Source organism: Scleropages formosus, chromosome 24, assembly GCF_900964775.1.
Source record: "Scleropages formosus chromosome 24, fSclFor1.1, whole genome shotgun sequence".
NCBI classification, from domain to species: domain Eukaryota; kingdom Metazoa; phylum Chordata; class Actinopteri; order Osteoglossiformes; family Osteoglossidae; genus Scleropages; species Scleropages formosus.
In genome coordinates this window covers 20,634,351-20,650,911 of record NC_041829.1, presented here as the reverse complement: position 1 = coordinate 20,650,911, position 16,561 = coordinate 20,634,351, and the positions used below count along the sequence as shown (strand labels likewise).

Genomic DNA, 16,561 nt, shown 5'->3' with positions numbered 1-16,561 from the left:
CCTTTCAGATTAGGTAACCCCCCCGCCCCCATTTCCATCAGCGCTCTTAGAAGCTGCCGGCCTGAACGGCACGAGCAAACATCACGGGCAGAGCGTTCCGGACGTAACGGCGATCGGAGCCGAAGCTCACCGAAAGACCCGTTCTCCTCCGGCACTCCCGCAAATGAACGCCTCGTTATCTGCTGATGCATTAAAATGTTGTAATATTTCCACACGGCACCTTTGTTTATAATCAGCTTGTTTTAAATTGCTCGGCGAATACAGGCACGGAGCTCTGGAGTCTGACCACGTGATGTCTCGTGACAGTTCAGCGGTCTCTGTCGGGGCACTTAGCACTCGTCGAAAAACGTAAATAAATAAATTCCTCTACTCTGGCGGAGGGCGCGAATCTGCTGCGGTGAGCCCCAACCGTACTGTGATGTCGAGTTAAAATAAGTTGAAATGTGAGAGCATTTTTTGCACACTTTCCCCACCCAGGACTTTTGTCACTCACTTCCATACATGCTGTACTTTCCAGGCATTTCCTTTCTAAGACTCACATCGGTACAGACCTTCATTCACGGCTATAAATGTTGACTCGAAGAGTCAAGCCTTTGCTTGTTGTTGGTCACTTTATAACATCTGGCATCCCTCCCCCCCCCCCCCGTCATTCAGCCATTCTAAATCCAAAAAAAAGATAAAACTGCATTTGCATGTCACTCAGTTATTAGCAGCAATGAACATGAAGCAGGTGAGGTCGCAGTAATGCTCGTTTTACTAATTTCCCTCATAGTTACTCATAGTGCCGAAGGAAGTCTCCAGTGAAATGTGACTATGTTCATTGTGTCTCATTTTTTGTATGTGTCTCTGTCCAAGGAAGCAGCAAAGAGTAGCAGAGGAGCAGATCAGCACTGGATGCACAGCCCTTCCCTTTCACTTGGGGCCCTTTTCACACAACTTGCCAAGATGTTGCCTGCAAGCTCTTGCCAGACCTTCATTTACTGCTTTCTGATACTATTTCACTGTCTTCCCAGGTGATGAGGTGTTGACATTTCCTGTCATGGACATTGATCAGAATGACATTGTGGACACAAATGGAGCGGGAGACGCCTTCGTGGGAGGTACCGTTTGTCCTGCTGCTCCTGTATGAAAGCTGCAACTCTCTTGTCCCGCACGTGGTTTTATAACCAGACTAATCTGTAAATGTTTCAGAAAAAACATTTCTTCTGCGTTGACATTTGTTCGTTGAGCGCACGCTTTTCTCGTCTCTGAGAGGAACGCAAAGCGCATCGCAGAAGCGGGAGAACAGATCTGGGTGCGGACGTGTGCTTCGAATGCTGTGCCATTTGAAGTTAGGCGCTCTAAATGATTCTATAAGTGCTCTAAACGTACGAATCACGTCGGCTGCGCGAGACGGGAGATGCTGAGAGGAGGCTGCTATCTGTACCCTGTGTGCTAATCAATACCGGGGTTTTACTTGGCCCTATTTGTCCGTTTCTGACATGGAATCGTCAATCAGTCCAAAAGTCCAAAATGGAAACTTCTCACATGACACGATTAGCAGGTGCGAGGCGACCGCACACAGATATTGTTAAATAAGTGCTTTGGAAGGAACAGGCGCCTCCAGGAGATGTTTTTTCTGCCGTTAACAGCTCTCCTTCACCTAATTGGGAAGCGTCATTTTGGGTTTCACACCTCCTCCCTCCTCGTTGTGAAAACCCGCTTTCTGCACGTCAAGGAAGGAGACCCATGCTGCTCCTATTCTTACTCATACTTTGCGTGTAGCTTCACACAGTCTGCTGTACCGGAGTATTCACGGGAGGAATATTAAGTGACGGCATTAATCCGATCATTAGCCTTCGGAAAACAAATAACTGACAGCCGTACCGATTGTTTTGACGCCGGGCAGCGACCGAACTTGTAATGATGGCGGGCTATGAGGGTGGACAGTGCTAATGGTACTCTGTTTCCTCTAGTCTCTTTCTCTGAGAACACGCATCGTCATTATTATTATTATTATTATTATTATTATTATTATTATTTCATGAGACACGCTAGGTTTTCCGCGCTGACAAATGTCTGCGGTGCCGCCTCAGTCTCATTAACCGCCGTTGAAAACAGAAATATTGATATTTGCAGTGTCCTCCAAAGCTGCCGATGTCCTGCGGTTCGATATAATAATGCGATCGGTGTACTTGGTGTGTAGCTCTCCCGCACCAAGCGCTGCACGGTGATTTGTTGCCAAGTCTTTTAGTGGATGTTCCTGGACAGCCAAGACATCCTAATAAAGCTGTAAGCATGTTTTCTCAAACATAGTATTGATTTTCCTCTTTTCCCCCCTTGGAGGGAGGGTGGAGGCCCAGGCTTTGTAGTGTTAGAAAATACATTTGCCATCTGTTCCTTTTTTTCCATTTTCTTCCCCAAGTTTTGGTAGCAAATTGGAGATCGACACAGGTGGGGGATTTGGAGCACAGGGGTCGTGTGATGATTTTTCTACCCGCCACTGGGGTGCTTCTTACATTGCTACGAAACACTTTACAGCATTTTTATTGTCCTTTGGAAATGTGTCATGTAAATCAATAAGACTACAAAGAACATTCCAGCAGGTGTTCTGTGTTTTATGCCCACCTGATGAGCTTTTTACCGGGGTACAGGTGGGCGACACGTGGGCACTTACTGACTCGCGGTGGGACAAGGTTACCCAGCTCTGTAATAACTGCCTGGCCTCTCCTTCGCTTCAGGCTACCTCTCGGAGCTGGTCCAGGGGCAGCCTATGGAGCGGTGTATCCGTGCCGGACACTACGCAGCCAATGTCATCATCAGACGTGCAGGATGCACTTTTCCCGAGAAGCCCGACTTCCATTGATGTCCATTCTGTGCGTGCGTGTGCGTGTGTGTGTGTGTGTGTGTGTGTGTGTGTGTGTATGTGTATGTGTGTGTGTGTGCGCGTGTCTCGCGTCGTGCGGGACTGCTTCTTTCCTCTCTTTTTTCCAAAGGATTCCTTTCCGTATCCCTTCCTGCTGTCGTCATCGTTCGTTCCGTGTTGAATTGTCCGGCTGAAGGAGTCCCGCGCAACAACTCTGGCTGTTGCATAAATGTGAATCCATTTAATTTAATGAACTCATTTACAGGAAGTTAGCGGTAAGTTAATTATGTTTATTTGCATATATTATTCACATGATATCATTTCAGGGGCCAAATGTTCTGTTTCCGTCACATTAACTGGAAACTGACATAGAAGTTAAAAAAAAAAAAAAAAAAAAAAAAGAAAAATTAAAAAAGATCATTTGTTTTTAGGAAATGCATTTATACATTAAAATAACGATGTTTTTGGAGCCATTAACGACTCAGTGCACATTACTATGCTATAGTTTTCAGTGCTGTTTTTTAACCACAACCAAACGCTTGCATTTGGTCATTTATGCAAGTCCGGCAGCCTCGTTGCGTAAGGAACAGCGATTCGGATCGTTTGGAGTGTGTGAGGGACCCTCAGATGATTTCCTGTATTTTCAAGCAGGGGTTTCCTCCTTGTGCTACATTCTGTTTCAGTGATGTACCATCTTGAGCTGAAAAAAAAATAAAAACAAGACTTTGATCGTAACGAAACAGCCTCAGCTTTCCTGATTTAATGCGAGCACCGAGTGGAAAAGCATTTGCTGGAAGGTAATGAGTATCGGCCCTGACTGCCATGCAGGCTGCTCCGGCACCTCATTAGCAGAAGGGGGTCCAGCCTGGTGCCCCAGTGCTGCCCCATAATCTCCCCTCGACTCGGTGGGGTTCTGACTGGATGCTGCATGTTCCCGGATTTCAATTGCATGCCTGCAGGAGGTCGTTTTTCTCAGTTATGGGATTAGTGGTTGCTCTTCATGGTGATCATTAGAGAGGCCCGAAAATTAGGCTGATCCTTGATGCCCAACTGTGCGGCTGGTGTACACCGGACCCGCCATTGGCAGACGCTGATGAGACGGGGGCCGGATGTAGCCTGTGCCTCTCTGTCTCTGTCTGTCCCTCTGTCTCTGACCCCTCTTGATGTCCAAATGCAGTAGAGACACCAGTACCCAAGCGCAGTATTTCTCTTATCCTAACAGAACCCCTTTTTGTTTTTGTTTTTTTTTTCCCCTTATTTTAAATTTATATTGTGTTTCCCATCTGAAGTCATGTTCGGTTATGAATTGCAGTTATTCACACTATTAAAATTACTAGAAATACGTTTTGAAATGAGAATTTTGGGGAAATGGCATACACGGTCACGAAAGTTCGTGAGAACACGTTGTGCACATGTATTCCATGATTACGAGTACAAAGATTAAACTTAAGGTTGCAGGGGTGTGTGTATTCGTGCCTCCATTTATTGTTGTTCAGGAAAAAAAATACAATATTAAATATAGAACGAATAATTTTCTTTATGGTAATCATATTGTGAAATGAAAAGAAATGAAATCCATTAAATAAAATATTTGGGGGAAATGTAATTAACAACTTGTTTGAGCCTTTTTTCCAGCAGTGCTTTTTTAAAGGTTTCACACAGATGCATTTTGAAAAGGACCACATTGCTGATTGGACCAGATCACAGTCCATGACAGCTGGTTCATTCGCTGCTCAAGGTGACAGATGGCAAAACACAAACACAAAAAAAGATGGAGCCGTGATTAAGTAGAGAATGTTTACAGTCACGTAGAGTCCTAACATTTTTGTTTTTCACTAAATTGCATTACAAGAATAAGAAATTCCCCTTCTTTGCTATCCCCGAAATTGAACGGCCCGTTGCGTTTCTGTTTGTGAGTTAGCGAATGTGTGTGTTGCGTAAATGCGGAAGTGCACAAAAATACACGAACCGAGTTTTCGTCTCACTTGAATTCAATTTTGACCTGAACGCCGGACGCGCTTTCTGTGAGACTAGATGCGTGACGGACACCCTTTGAGGCAGTACACGGATGCCCAGTGATGCCCAGTCCGCTTGAGAATGTCACCCTGGTATTTGCTTTGCTTCTTGGTTTCTGACCAGAACCTCTTCCCTGGCCACCAAGTGAGGTGTGCACAGATTCGCCTGCCGTTCGCCTCGCTCGCGGGTGCGCGGTGCTCCGAGCAGCAGCGCGGCAGTTGGCAGGGGGGCGACGGGGGGAGGGGCGCTCGGCGATGACACGCGCTTTGAGCCCCATCGTCCTGGGACTCGCGGAGCCGTGGAGGACCAGGCCAGACCCATGTTAAAGAGCCTCATCTGCATAATGAGCACACAGGCCTGCTTTGTCGCTGTTTTCCTTCACTTGGCATCTTCAAGTTTTTCCCTTTTTTGATGGAGTAAAAACGCCAGTTTATACACCATAAAGACTTGTTCAATTTTCAGCGCGTTCTTCAGATTTCCTCTGGTTTCATACGTAATGACATACGATCAAAAAGCAACGGGCTGGTTTGCTCGATAAGGACTCCCCGAGCTTTGAATTTAATTAGTTCTGCTAAAAGCATCAAAGCCATTTTGACATTAAGTAGCAAATCGCCAGTCGCAGCGAAAGAAGATGTAGAATGTGTTTCTCCTGACAGAAGATTGTTCTGTGAGAATAACATGATCATCCAGGCACACCGAATGGATCACCACACAAAGTTTGTACTTTCCACTTCTCTTTTGTCTGCATCTTACAGGAGATCTGTGACTTCGGGACCTGTCCGTGATCGTCAGCGCCGACTCCATCAATTGGCGCGTTGCTCTGGATGAGCTCGGAGTTTGCTTTACTCCCGTTGCCATACCGCATATTTTGGAATATTGTAATATGTAACTGTATTACGAAAGTCGCTCTTAAATTTGTATTGACATGTTCAGTAATTTATCAGACATCAACAGATGACTTGGATCCATCGAACAGACACATCGTACTCGGTGTCAAGTCTTTATTGGGAACAGTCTCGTACGAAACCGATTTTCATTTAGGCGCGTCCCGTGAGAATACACGGAGCAAGTAAGCGAAATGCAAAATTGGGCCGAGCAGAAATGCGAGTCTGCGCCCGGCCGCACCGCTACGGCTTTCGTCGAGAGCGTCTCCAAGCGCTGGTCAGCAGCAGCTCTCCAGCGGTCACTCGGGCGTCCAGAGGCTCGAACCCGGAAGGGAGGCCCGCCGCCCGAGCGGCACGGCGACATACGCGTCCTTATTGACGCAGACCTGTAGGTACCCGTGTTCCTAGGGCTCTGGTTAATGGAGCGGAGGCTTGGCTGCAAAGTGGGTCAATTACATCCAAGCCTTACATTGTGGCAAATAATATGACCAAAACGCGTCATTGTAGCAGCTGCACACAGTTACGGCGCAGAACCGCCAGCTGACTTTTAAACACCACGTGCTGTCGAGGGAGTCGCTTTCGCTCAGCGGTCCGTGTCGACGACGACGACGCCGCGATAGGGGCGCAGGTCCGGTCGGTCCGTCGGTCGGTCGCGCGCGCGCGCTGTGGACACGACGCGTGCCTCACGACACGAGCCGCGCGGCTCCTCTCGCTCCTCACTCGTGACGTGTCTCTGCTCGCGGCCGCCTGGCTTTCTTCACCCTCAGTCTGTACACGGAACGTGCTGCAGGTGTTCCAGAAAGACACTTTTACTGCTCTCGCGCGAACACTTCTGGAAAGTTCTGTTCGGCTCCTCGGTGACGTTTCCATCTAGACTCGTTAGCGGCTCTCAGTCTCCTCGAGACTCCATGTCAGTTTACGCGCTGATGTCACACAACGTGTGTCACTTCTGTCCGGTTCTGTTCGTGCCTTCCGCCCCCCCCCCGATAAATCGTGTCGCGACGATCCGTTTCGACCTGGAGGGGGGCGGTGGAGTGGACTGGGGGTAAAAACGATCGTTCCTCCTGTGTGATGGAACCGCGTGAGTGAGTGAGCGAGTGAGCGAGCGCGCGGGGCGCACGAGGCGGGAGGCGGCCGCTCTGTCACAGGCTGCTGTCTACATTAACCTTTCAATTAGCCGGCTGCTCGTTATCGGCGCGAGCTGCCGTGTCGTGTCGTGTCGCGTCGCTCGCGTGCGTCCCGCGTAACCCACGCGCGCAGCCCTCAACCTTCACCCCACCCCCACCGGTCCGCGCGACCCACGAGTCTCCGGACGGATTTTTTTCTCTCTCACCCCCCCCTCCGTCTCGACCGCCGCGATCGCGAAGAGGAGGAGAGACAGAAACGGAACGGGGGCGAAGAGAGAAACTTGACGAGGTAACGCGCTCGCTGGCGGCTGCTGCTGCTGCTCCTCCGTAGTCCGAGGGACAGACATTCGTTTCCCCTCCTTTTTCTCCCGCTATTTGGACGGACGGACGGGCGGACGGACTGATGCTGCGCGCTCCATCATTCGGGACATGCCATGGCATTGAGTCCGGAATAAAACTGCGCTGGGATGAGCGGTTCGGAGCGAGACGCCCAATTGAGGTGCACAGCCGCTGGCATTTTCTGCACGTTTGCTTTGCACGCTTCGCTTGTATTCACATTGCCACCGGTTTCTACCTGAGTAAAGTTGGGAGTGCGTTTTACCCCAATGTGTCCAGGCTGCCTCACACACGAGGCTCCTGGCGCTCGCTAACTTGTGTTTTTTTCCTTTCTCCTTTTGCTTTTTGCTTTCGCTGCTGCCCGAACTCACCTTCGGCGCAACTGTGTGTGTCGTTCAGGGGCGAAGCGCTACAGCGGCGCTGTTTTAAGTGAACGGAATTGGCACGTAAAATGACCTGGTATCCGAGTGTGAGTGTGTGTGTGTGTGTGAACGCACACGAATAGTCGGTGCGCCGACGGCCGGGACAGCTGCCACACACTGTGTGACACTCAGCGCTCGCCAACTTTCTGCGCACCTCGCTCGTCTCGGGCGGCAGGAGGAGGAGGTAAAGTGCACCGACCGGTGGGAAGGACAGCGAATCGAGGGAACTAGTTGTTTTAACCGACCGAGTGTCGGCAAAGCTGCAGTTCTGACGAGGAGTTTGTTTGCAGAAAGGTGGACGCGACGTCGTCTGAGCGTGCGGAGCGTTGCTCTTTTTTGCCACTGCCTGCCTGAGCCGTTTTGTGCGCGTAACCGCTCACACTGTCCTTACGACCGTAATTCGGTCGAGACATGACTGCATGCGCGAGAAAGCGCGTGAAGGAGCCCGGGGGGTCTCTGCGTTACGACGTGCGACGGGCGCTGGGTTGTAATAACTGCCAAGTAGTTACCTTAAAAGGCGGGGCAATTGAATATTAGGAGCAGATGGCGCAGCCAATAAATTCCGTCCAAGGGGGAGCGGGGGCGCGTCCTCGGTGATTGACGTGCGCTTGATCAAATCAGAGCTCGCACCCGTCGCTTTGCGGCCAATGTTAAAGTTGCGGGGGAGGGCGCATCCCCGAGAAGGTAAGGTTTAATGAGACTCCATTGGGTTGTAATCAGTGTCATGTCGGATTCATGTAAACTACAACATTGTAACAAAATGGCGCCTGTTAGATACCGCCGCCAGCGGCCGCTCGGATGCTACGAGTCCAGGTTTGTCATTTGCCGCTCGCTTCGCCCGAGTCACGGGTTAATTGGGCGATTAGCTCGCCGTCATAAATTACCTACAAGCACTGAGTGCCGCGTTTGGGAAGCTCAGCTGTCAGAGTCGCGACTGTTTACATGGAGACGGACGCCGGATGATGAGAAGATGCGAGCGGAGCTGCGAAGAAGGAGCGCGACTCACTCACACTCTGGCCATTTTGAAACTGGAATTAATTTGACGTGTTTCCAGCTGCTCGGGAATCAAGTGGGCCACTTTGTTTGTCAGCGGGCTGTTTTTGTGCGAAAACTACGCCGTTCCTTCCTCTCGTGTCGCCGCCGTCGCGCTCGTCGCTCCGTTTCACACACAGTTACAGTTACTGCTGCTGGTGGAGAAATATCGAGAACAGCATCTCGGTCCGGAGCGTTTATTGGACTCGTTGTTGTCACGTGCGGCACCAGGTCGTGCGGTTCGGGGGGGGGGATAAAGTGGAGATGATGGTCGCGTCTCGGGATGCTGGTGATGAGGGGTGATCATCATGGGGGGGGATGTGTGTCCGTGTCCGTCCGTCTCTCTCTCTCTCTCTCTCTCCCCCCCCCCCCCGTCCCTCCCTGTGTGACCTTGCTGCAGCACTACATGATGAGAGCACTTTGGTGTTACATCCACCCAGGAGAGGATTTTTTTCCCCAGCATCTAACTTACTGAGTAACAGTGTGGATTAGGGGGCGGGGGGACACGTGCATGGAAAGAGAGAGGAGGAAGAAGACTGCGAGGACTTGCATTGCAAGGAGGCACTGAGAGAGGAAGGGAGAGGCGTGCACGCACACACGGGAGGAAGAGCGACCGTCTGAACGCCACACACGCACACGAGGAGGAGGCGAGACAGATGTTCCACTCGTACAACCTGCTGCGTGTCACACGCTGACACCTCCATTCTTTTTGAAATCAGCTCTTAAATCCAAAGAAATGTTTTTATTTCCATACGAAGTGATACAGAAGTCCTTTTAAATGTATCGTTGCTTTCATTAATGTGGAAATTGAACCAAAAGACAGTTTGTTCTCGGTACACAAACACACACACACACGTTGGCTCAAGCCGCTTGTCCCGAGCGGGGTCACGGTGAACCGGAAGCCCAACTTGGCAGCACGGGACACAAGGCTTTGGGGGGGGAGGGCACACACACCCAGGACAGGATGCCAGTCCATCACAAGACACCCCAAGCAGGACTCAAACTCCAGACCCACCAGAGAGCGGGACCTGGTCAAGCCTGCCACACACACACCCCCCTCAGTACATTCAGCGAGGTGTAAAAAGTTAAATTTATAACTTAAGTTGTTATTGAGCTCCAGCCACTTGCAGACTCCCTAGGATTTTTCCAGCAATACTCTGTGTGCGTGTAACCCAGGTATTGGTGTGGTGGTTTTTCCCTCTTATTATCCACGTTCCTTTTCTTTACCACAAAAGTCATTAAAGAAATACCCTGTTTCTTGTAAGTTGACTAATTTAGCTTTACAGATTTTGCGGGGTTCGGCGTTTGTCGTGTGGATCAACTTCTGAGTGTCAACTGACCGAGCGTTGCCGCGGTGTTGCGTCGAGTCGGATTTATGTCCATCGGTGCCCACCTGGAGTTCTGGGGTCCGGTATGAGTTCGGTCTCCATCAGTTAGAGGAGGGAGAGGCGCATTCCAGGTGCTTTGTTGCGCACAAAGTTGGTCCAATATGTGTAACCTGCTGGGTTCCTCTCAGCTGTTAATGGATTGAAAGCGTTTTGCTGCTACACTGTTTGACCAGCAAAGAAAGTGTTTGGAAAATGCCTTTAAGTGTAGCACAAGGTGAATTACTCTAGTAATCTGCTCTTTATTTTCTCTCTTCTTTAGGTGTGGCTTGAATCACGAAGGAATTTCAACAAATTTGTTTTTGCTGGGTGATGACAGTCCAATTCCTTGAGGAGATTGTTCAGATATAATATATGTTCTGCAACTCAGCTTTACTTGCTGACTCTTCCTGGGATTTACAAGAATGATCAGTGCTATGTTTAATCATTTATTTTTGCGGTCCTTTCCACGAAATGGATGCAATTAATTCGTAATGAGAAAAGCAGAATCTCTATGGATCACTTCTGCCTAGCGCAACGTATTCAGCCATGGTAAAACTTGCAAACCCACTATATACGGAGTGGATTCTGGAAGCAATACAAAAGATTAAGAGGCAAAAGCAGAGACCTTCTGAAGAGAGAATTTGTCATGCGGTGTCAACATCACATGGATTGGACAAGGAGACCGTTTTGGAACAGTTGGAATTAAGTGTTCATGATGGCTCCGTTCTTAAGGTGACAAATAAGGGATGCGCTTCTTACAAAGACCCGGATAACCCAGGGAGAATAGCTTCTCTCAAATCTGGAGGCTTTTCCGTGTCCCTGAAAGGAGCGGCTTGGGGCTCGAGTGATCTGCGACATGTGGATTGGAATAAGATCCTGAAGAGAGCCATCGAGGCTCTGGGCGATCCCGGTGGCTCTTCTCTGAGGAACATCGAGAGGTTCCTTAGGAAGCAAGAGGACCTTTCGAACTTTGTTGCTAATCCCAGGTTCCAGCAGCGGCTGCGGCTCGCGGCCAAACGTGCGGTCAACAGTGGGAGGCTGCAGAAGAGCGGGCCGCTCTACCGGCTGGGCTATGGGAGCGCGGAAGGAAGAGGAACATCCAGGGCTACCAGAACATCTCCATCGTTGCTTCCACACGAGAAGGACCAGGTATGTCATTGTTTTGTTTACTAACTGAAACTTGCTGTTTTGTTGAACTTTTTGTGTTGTGTCCTTCAGAAATATTTTGCTGTTGCTCAAGAAGTGTTCAGGTCAAGGACATTGTGGCTCGAGCGTTGGATTTCTCCTGGGCTGAAACAGGTTTTTCCGCTAATTTGTCTGGGTCAGGGAGCCGGAGACCTGAGGTTTCACACGTTCACATGATATTGATGGCATCACTTTCTTGAGTCTGCAGCTCATTGTGGCTTTAATTTTACAGCTCATCTTGGATCCATTGGCAGATATTCTTTATAGTCGTGTACTAATGTTCAGTGTAGTGTTAAAAAGCTTTTCCTTGATTTGGAGTTAATATGGCTGAGAAAAGAAAGCAATATTTTTGTTTGTGGAAATGGGCTTTGTTGTAGTTTTGTGTTAACTTTTTTAAAATTGCTATCCGTTTTGGTTAAAGAACATTCGTCACAATTCAACCTGCGCAACGTCGTTCATGGGGAAACAGCTCAGGTATTACTTCATTCTAGCACTCGTTTTAATTACTTTTCTTTCCTCTAGTTCCTCAAGTGGTTTGGTGTGTTCTGTCCCGTTGACTTCAGCTTGTTTTTCACAGCATATTATTGTTGTTTGAAATTCACTCTTGATGCTTTCCTGTATGAAGTGAAGTTTAAAAAAGAAAAATCTCTTGTTTCAGGTGTATCTTGTGCCTACTGGTTATTTCTGTGCAATTAAACTCTATTAGTAGAACTGGTACTGCTCACTTTAACTTAAAGAAAGTATCACCTCTAAGTACTTGCTACAACCTTAGTGTCTTTTGCACATAATTAACGTGTGAAATGCAGCAGTAAGTGTTTTCGTTCTTGTGCTCAGGTGGATTGCTGTGTGTCTAGTAGCTCCTTACAGCAACCGCCCAACAAATAGGTGTGTTGCTCAAAGCCGCCGCCGCTTCCAGGCCTTCCGTTCATCTCCTGTTGCTTTGTTACACGTAGAAAAATGAAATATGTACGACGCTGTGGTGTCCGGTCATTAACTTGAGGTTTGTGCTCATGTTGCTGCTCTTCCCGAATCACCGTTTCTTTACTTCTGCCTTGGACTTGTTGCCCCACTCAACTCATTTCCACTCCAACATCCATATTTGAGCTGCTCTTTGTCCACCTTGACTACATATTACGACGACTGACTTTCGTACGTCACGTTTAACGAATACCTTCGGTTATATCGTGCTTGAAACGGTGAACTTTTCGGCTCCGATGAGGAACTACGTGGCAGCTGAGGAGCTGTTCTTACAGAAGCGGAGAAATTGACCTTTGGCTGTATTTTGATTCAGATGAACGTGAACGTGGCACACTTGGCACACTTGGCACTATGGCAGCGGCGAACGCACTAGTTGCGTCATCCAATTTGTTTGCACCTAAAGGCTATATTGCTACTGGGTCGTAAATCCTGGGTGACGTCTGCATGTGGATACAGCTTTCTTTTTTCACAGGCTATTAAAGGTGTAGCTATGTCTCTGCATCTTTCTGTCTGTTCAATAAAATTAACTTTGCTTTATTTTCTTTTTTCCCTTGGATGCGACTTATTCTTTATCCATGTCTTTAACATAACCTTGTTATATTAATAGCCATTTACATTTATTTATTTAGTAGACAGGGGGTGCTGTGGCGCAGTGGGGTTGGCCAGGGCCTGCTCTCTGGTGGGTCTGGGGTTCGAGTCCCGCTTGGGGTGCCTCGCGGCGGACTGGCGTCCCGTCCTGGGTATGTCCTCTCCCCCTCCGGCCCTACGCCCTGTGTTGCCGGGTTAGGCTCCGGTTTCCTGCGACCCCGCTTGGAATGGGTGGTTTCAGTCTGTGTGTGTGTGTGTTTAGCAGACACTTTTCTCCAAAGTGACTTCCAATGAGCTGTATGTAGCATTATCAGCCCGCACACCTTATTCAGTGAGGTGACTTACACTGCTAGATACACTACTTACAATGAGGTCACTCATCCATACATCAGTGCAACACACACACACACACACACACACACTCTCTCTCTCTCTCTCACTCACACACTATGGGTGAACCTGAACAGCATGTCTTTGGACTGTGGGAGGAAACACACACAGACATGGAAGGAACATGCAAACTCTACACAGGCTGAGCGGGGATCGAACCCACGTCCTCTCGCGCCACCCAGGTGCCGTGAGACGGTAGCCCTATTCGCTGTGCCACCCTTACGCCCTGCGTATTTTGCTGGAGTAGGTCTTTTTCACGTAATGGTTATTACGTTGTTAAAGTGTTGTTTTTGTTCTCTGAATATTTGGCTCTTAATTGTCCTTGGCAGGGTTCTTAAACACCTTTTTAAAGTAGCGAGCTGCTGTGAAGGAGGACTCTGCGTTTCAGTGCTGATTGAACTTGTTGCTTTTGTTAAAACCGTTCTCGTTACTTTTATTTAGCTGACGCTTTTGTCCGAAGCGGAGCGGTGCGAAGCCGCTTATGACTTGCCCGTTTACGCAGCCAGGTAATTTTTACTGGAGCGAATTAGGGTAGCTATGTAGGTCAAGGGTGCCATTGCAGGGGCTGGGTTTTGAACCTATGCCCATTGATTTGGAAAGCGGCACCTCCAACCTCTGTGAAACCTGGTCCCCCTTCGGGCAGCTTATTGCTTCAGAACTTGAGCTCTACTCAACAAGCGGAACAATTGTTTCATATCAATATGCTCGTCACTTACTAAACTTTTACAGCGTAACATAGTGCAGTACAGTACGATTGACAGTGTCGTGGTGGAACTGTCCAGAATCTCAGTAGGCAATTTCAGTTGCGCCTCCTACATAAATCGTGTTCGCGGCGCTGCGGTCGAACACTGGCAAGAAGTGCGAGGTGCAGTATTCCAAAAAATATTCTCAACATCACGGGTAATGCAGTATGGCACCTGTGCTACGCTTCTGTCCTCCTGGTAGTGATGGACAGGTGCTGCAGAATATAGGCAGAGATCCAAAAAAGCATTTCACTAAAGTAAAAATGGAGGAGAATTACTCAGTTTGCAGTCCTTTGTTCCGAATAGCTTTATGGTTGAACAATATTTAATATTGTATTTTTCATACAAGCCAAGTTCCGGTCTTCTTGAGGCCGTGTCAATATTGAGGGCGGTGACAACGGCAAAGAATAAAGACTGCGAGTGATTGCACATCCAGAAGTGTGTGTGTGTGTGTGTGTGTGTGTGTGTGTGTGTGTGTGTGTGTGTGTGTGTGCGTGCGTGTGCGTGTGCATGCGCGTAATCGCTTCTACTGTAGAAGCAGCTGGAAAAAGATTGGCTGCTGTGACGTTACTAGTTCAGCTCTCGGTCCTTGCTGTTGTACCCTAGAGAAATCGCCTTGCGTGCGTAACTTGCCGTAATTTGAATTCGCTTGCCGGCAAGTCGTCGATTGACACGCGTCTGCGATGCTCCTCGCTGTCATAGTCCATTCTGAGTAATAATTTAGTGGGAGTTCTGAGGGACGCTCTATTTATTAGGTGTTCGCCACAAATAAGAATTTAGTGAGAACTGCATGCTGAGTGGCACAATTTGGTCGGAGGAAATAGTTGAAAGATCCTAAGATTTCTGTGAATACGAACCATTTTGAATATTAATCCCGTTTAAGAGTAATTGGTCCAGATTTTCATTTATCCTGTCTGGCCCCATGATGTTTGGTCCAGTTCCATAAACTCAACCTGCTTTTGAAAGTTTCGCGTCGTAGTTGTGGGCGAAACGCTGTAATAAAGTTCACATTCATTCATTCATTCATTCATTCAGCTGATGCTTTTCTCCAAAGTGACTTACAGTTATCACAAGCTTACAATTATTTACCCATTTATACAGCTGGGTAATTTTACTGGATCAGCTTCAAGTAAGTACCTTGGTCAAGGGCACTACAGCCAGAGGTGGGGATCGAACCTGCGACCTTTGGATCCGAAGGCAGGAGCTCTAACCGCTGCGCCGCCAGCAGGTCGTACGGGTCACCTTTGAGCCGCATGATAATGCAGGTAAATTCTGGAACGTGTGCTCACCCTTCGGGACTTTCGCAGGTAGTGCTACGTGGCCGTCGCCTCGAAGCATAACGCGGTAACCTTGAGCACCGATGCGGACGCTCATCTGCTCCGCTTTCGACCGCTGCCGTTATTGCTGCCGGAGTCCGAACAATTTTCAAGTCCGCTGCGGTTTCCTCTGATGGAAATGTGGTGATCGCCCTAGTACCTGCTCTTGCAAGTCCATTTCTGTCCTCTCATTGCATGTGCAGATATTGGAAAAGTTCACCCTTTACTCAACATTTTATTCTCTTCCGTAGATGGTCTGGTCTTCGCTGCTCTCGTAACTGAACTGTATCACAGCTGCAGTAAACGTCACTGTCCTTCCTGTGGCTCTACGTAGGAATGGAATCTTTTTTTGATTTTCGGAAAAGCCTTTGCTCCCATTTACCATGTAATTCTGGTTGGCAGTCTTTTTTTTTTTTTTTTACTCATTTAAAAGTTGTGTGTAACATCTGATGCTACATTGTCTTTGCACCAGAGCATGTTCTATGAGCTCAGAACCCTTTTTATTTTTTGCAGTTGAGTTTTGTATTCGGAGGGGGGTGCGGTGACCCAGTGACTTGGACCGGGTCCTGCTCTCCGGTGGGTCCGGGGTTCGAGTCCCGCTCGGGGTGCCTTGCGACGGACCGGCGTCGCGTCTTGGGGGTATCCCCTCCCCCTGCGGCCTTTCACCCTGTGTTGCCGGGTTAGGCTCTGGCTCCCCGCGACCCTGCATGGGACGACCGGTTCAGACAGTGTGTGTGCGTGCGTGTGTGTGTGTGTGTGTGTGTGTGTTTTGTATTGAGCCACTGCAAGAGCGGAAACGGCAAAACTATAGTGCAGCAAATTATGTGTAAAATCAAAGGCCTCAGTCAGGATTAAAGCAAAGTGTTTCATGAAACTATAACCCAGTTTAAGGATGGAAATGGTTAACACCTAATGTGAAGACTCATTTTTACCTCCCTTACATAAGGAAAAATGGTAAATATGGTGAGCAGACTTAAATGTATCGGGTAGAATTTGTGTTGCTTTTTAGAAACGGCATCTTTCAAGTAAAGGTTAAATAAAGACTTATATATATTAAGGCTGTCTTTCCCTCTATCTAGGTAGAAATGTCCGTTTTTCTTATTTTTGGAAGAGATTGTTATTTTAGGCGTGCTGTCGCACTCCGGCTTGAAGTTGGCTCGTTGTCCTTCGGGTGTCGAGCGAAACCGGACACGTTACCCCGTATTCGAACGGCCGTTACAACGCGACGCTGTTAAACGTCAGAGTGCGGTTCTGCGGGAAAACTACGCTAGGACTGACGGCTCTACCTTCTACGGTGTACTTTTTACACCGGTACGTCCTTGTGTGGTGTCT

At 48.5% G+C, this 16,561-nt stretch overlaps 2 protein-coding genes across 7 annotated transcripts in view; both read left to right on the top strand.

Moving 5' to 3' along the window:
* LOC108939622 (adenosine kinase-like) overlaps positions 1 to 4,078 on the top strand; it is a 127,341-nt gene extending 123,263 nt beyond the window's left edge. The window contains exons 7-8 of one of the 3 annotated variants that reach the window (XM_018761075.2): positions 1,014 to 1,100; positions 2,721 to 4,078. In XM_018761075.2, coding sequence (XP_018616591.1) covers positions 1,014 to 1,100; positions 2,721 to 2,845 — 212 coding nt within the window. In that variant the 3' untranslated portion in view covers positions 2,846 to 4,078. The remainder of the gene's footprint in view (positions 1 to 1,013; positions 1,101 to 2,720) is intronic. The other 2 variants (XM_018761074.2, XM_018761073.2) reach the window with 2 other exon arrangements.
* Positions 4,079 to 5,351: 1,273 nt separating this feature from the next.
* kat6b (K(lysine) acetyltransferase 6B) overlaps positions 5,352 to 16,561 on the top strand; it is a 34,626-nt gene continuing 23,416 nt past the window's right edge. The window contains exons 1-2 of one of the 4 annotated variants that reach the window (XM_029248647.1): positions 5,352 to 7,161; positions 10,310 to 11,178. In XM_029248647.1, coding sequence (XP_029104480.1) covers positions 10,576 to 11,178 — 603 coding nt within the window. In that variant the 5' untranslated portion in view covers positions 5,352 to 7,161; positions 10,310 to 10,575. Of the gene's footprint in view, positions 7,372 to 8,338; positions 8,444 to 10,309; positions 11,179 to 16,561 lie in introns of those variants that run through there. The other 3 variants (XM_029248645.1, XM_029248646.1, XM_029248648.1) reach the window with 3 other exon arrangements.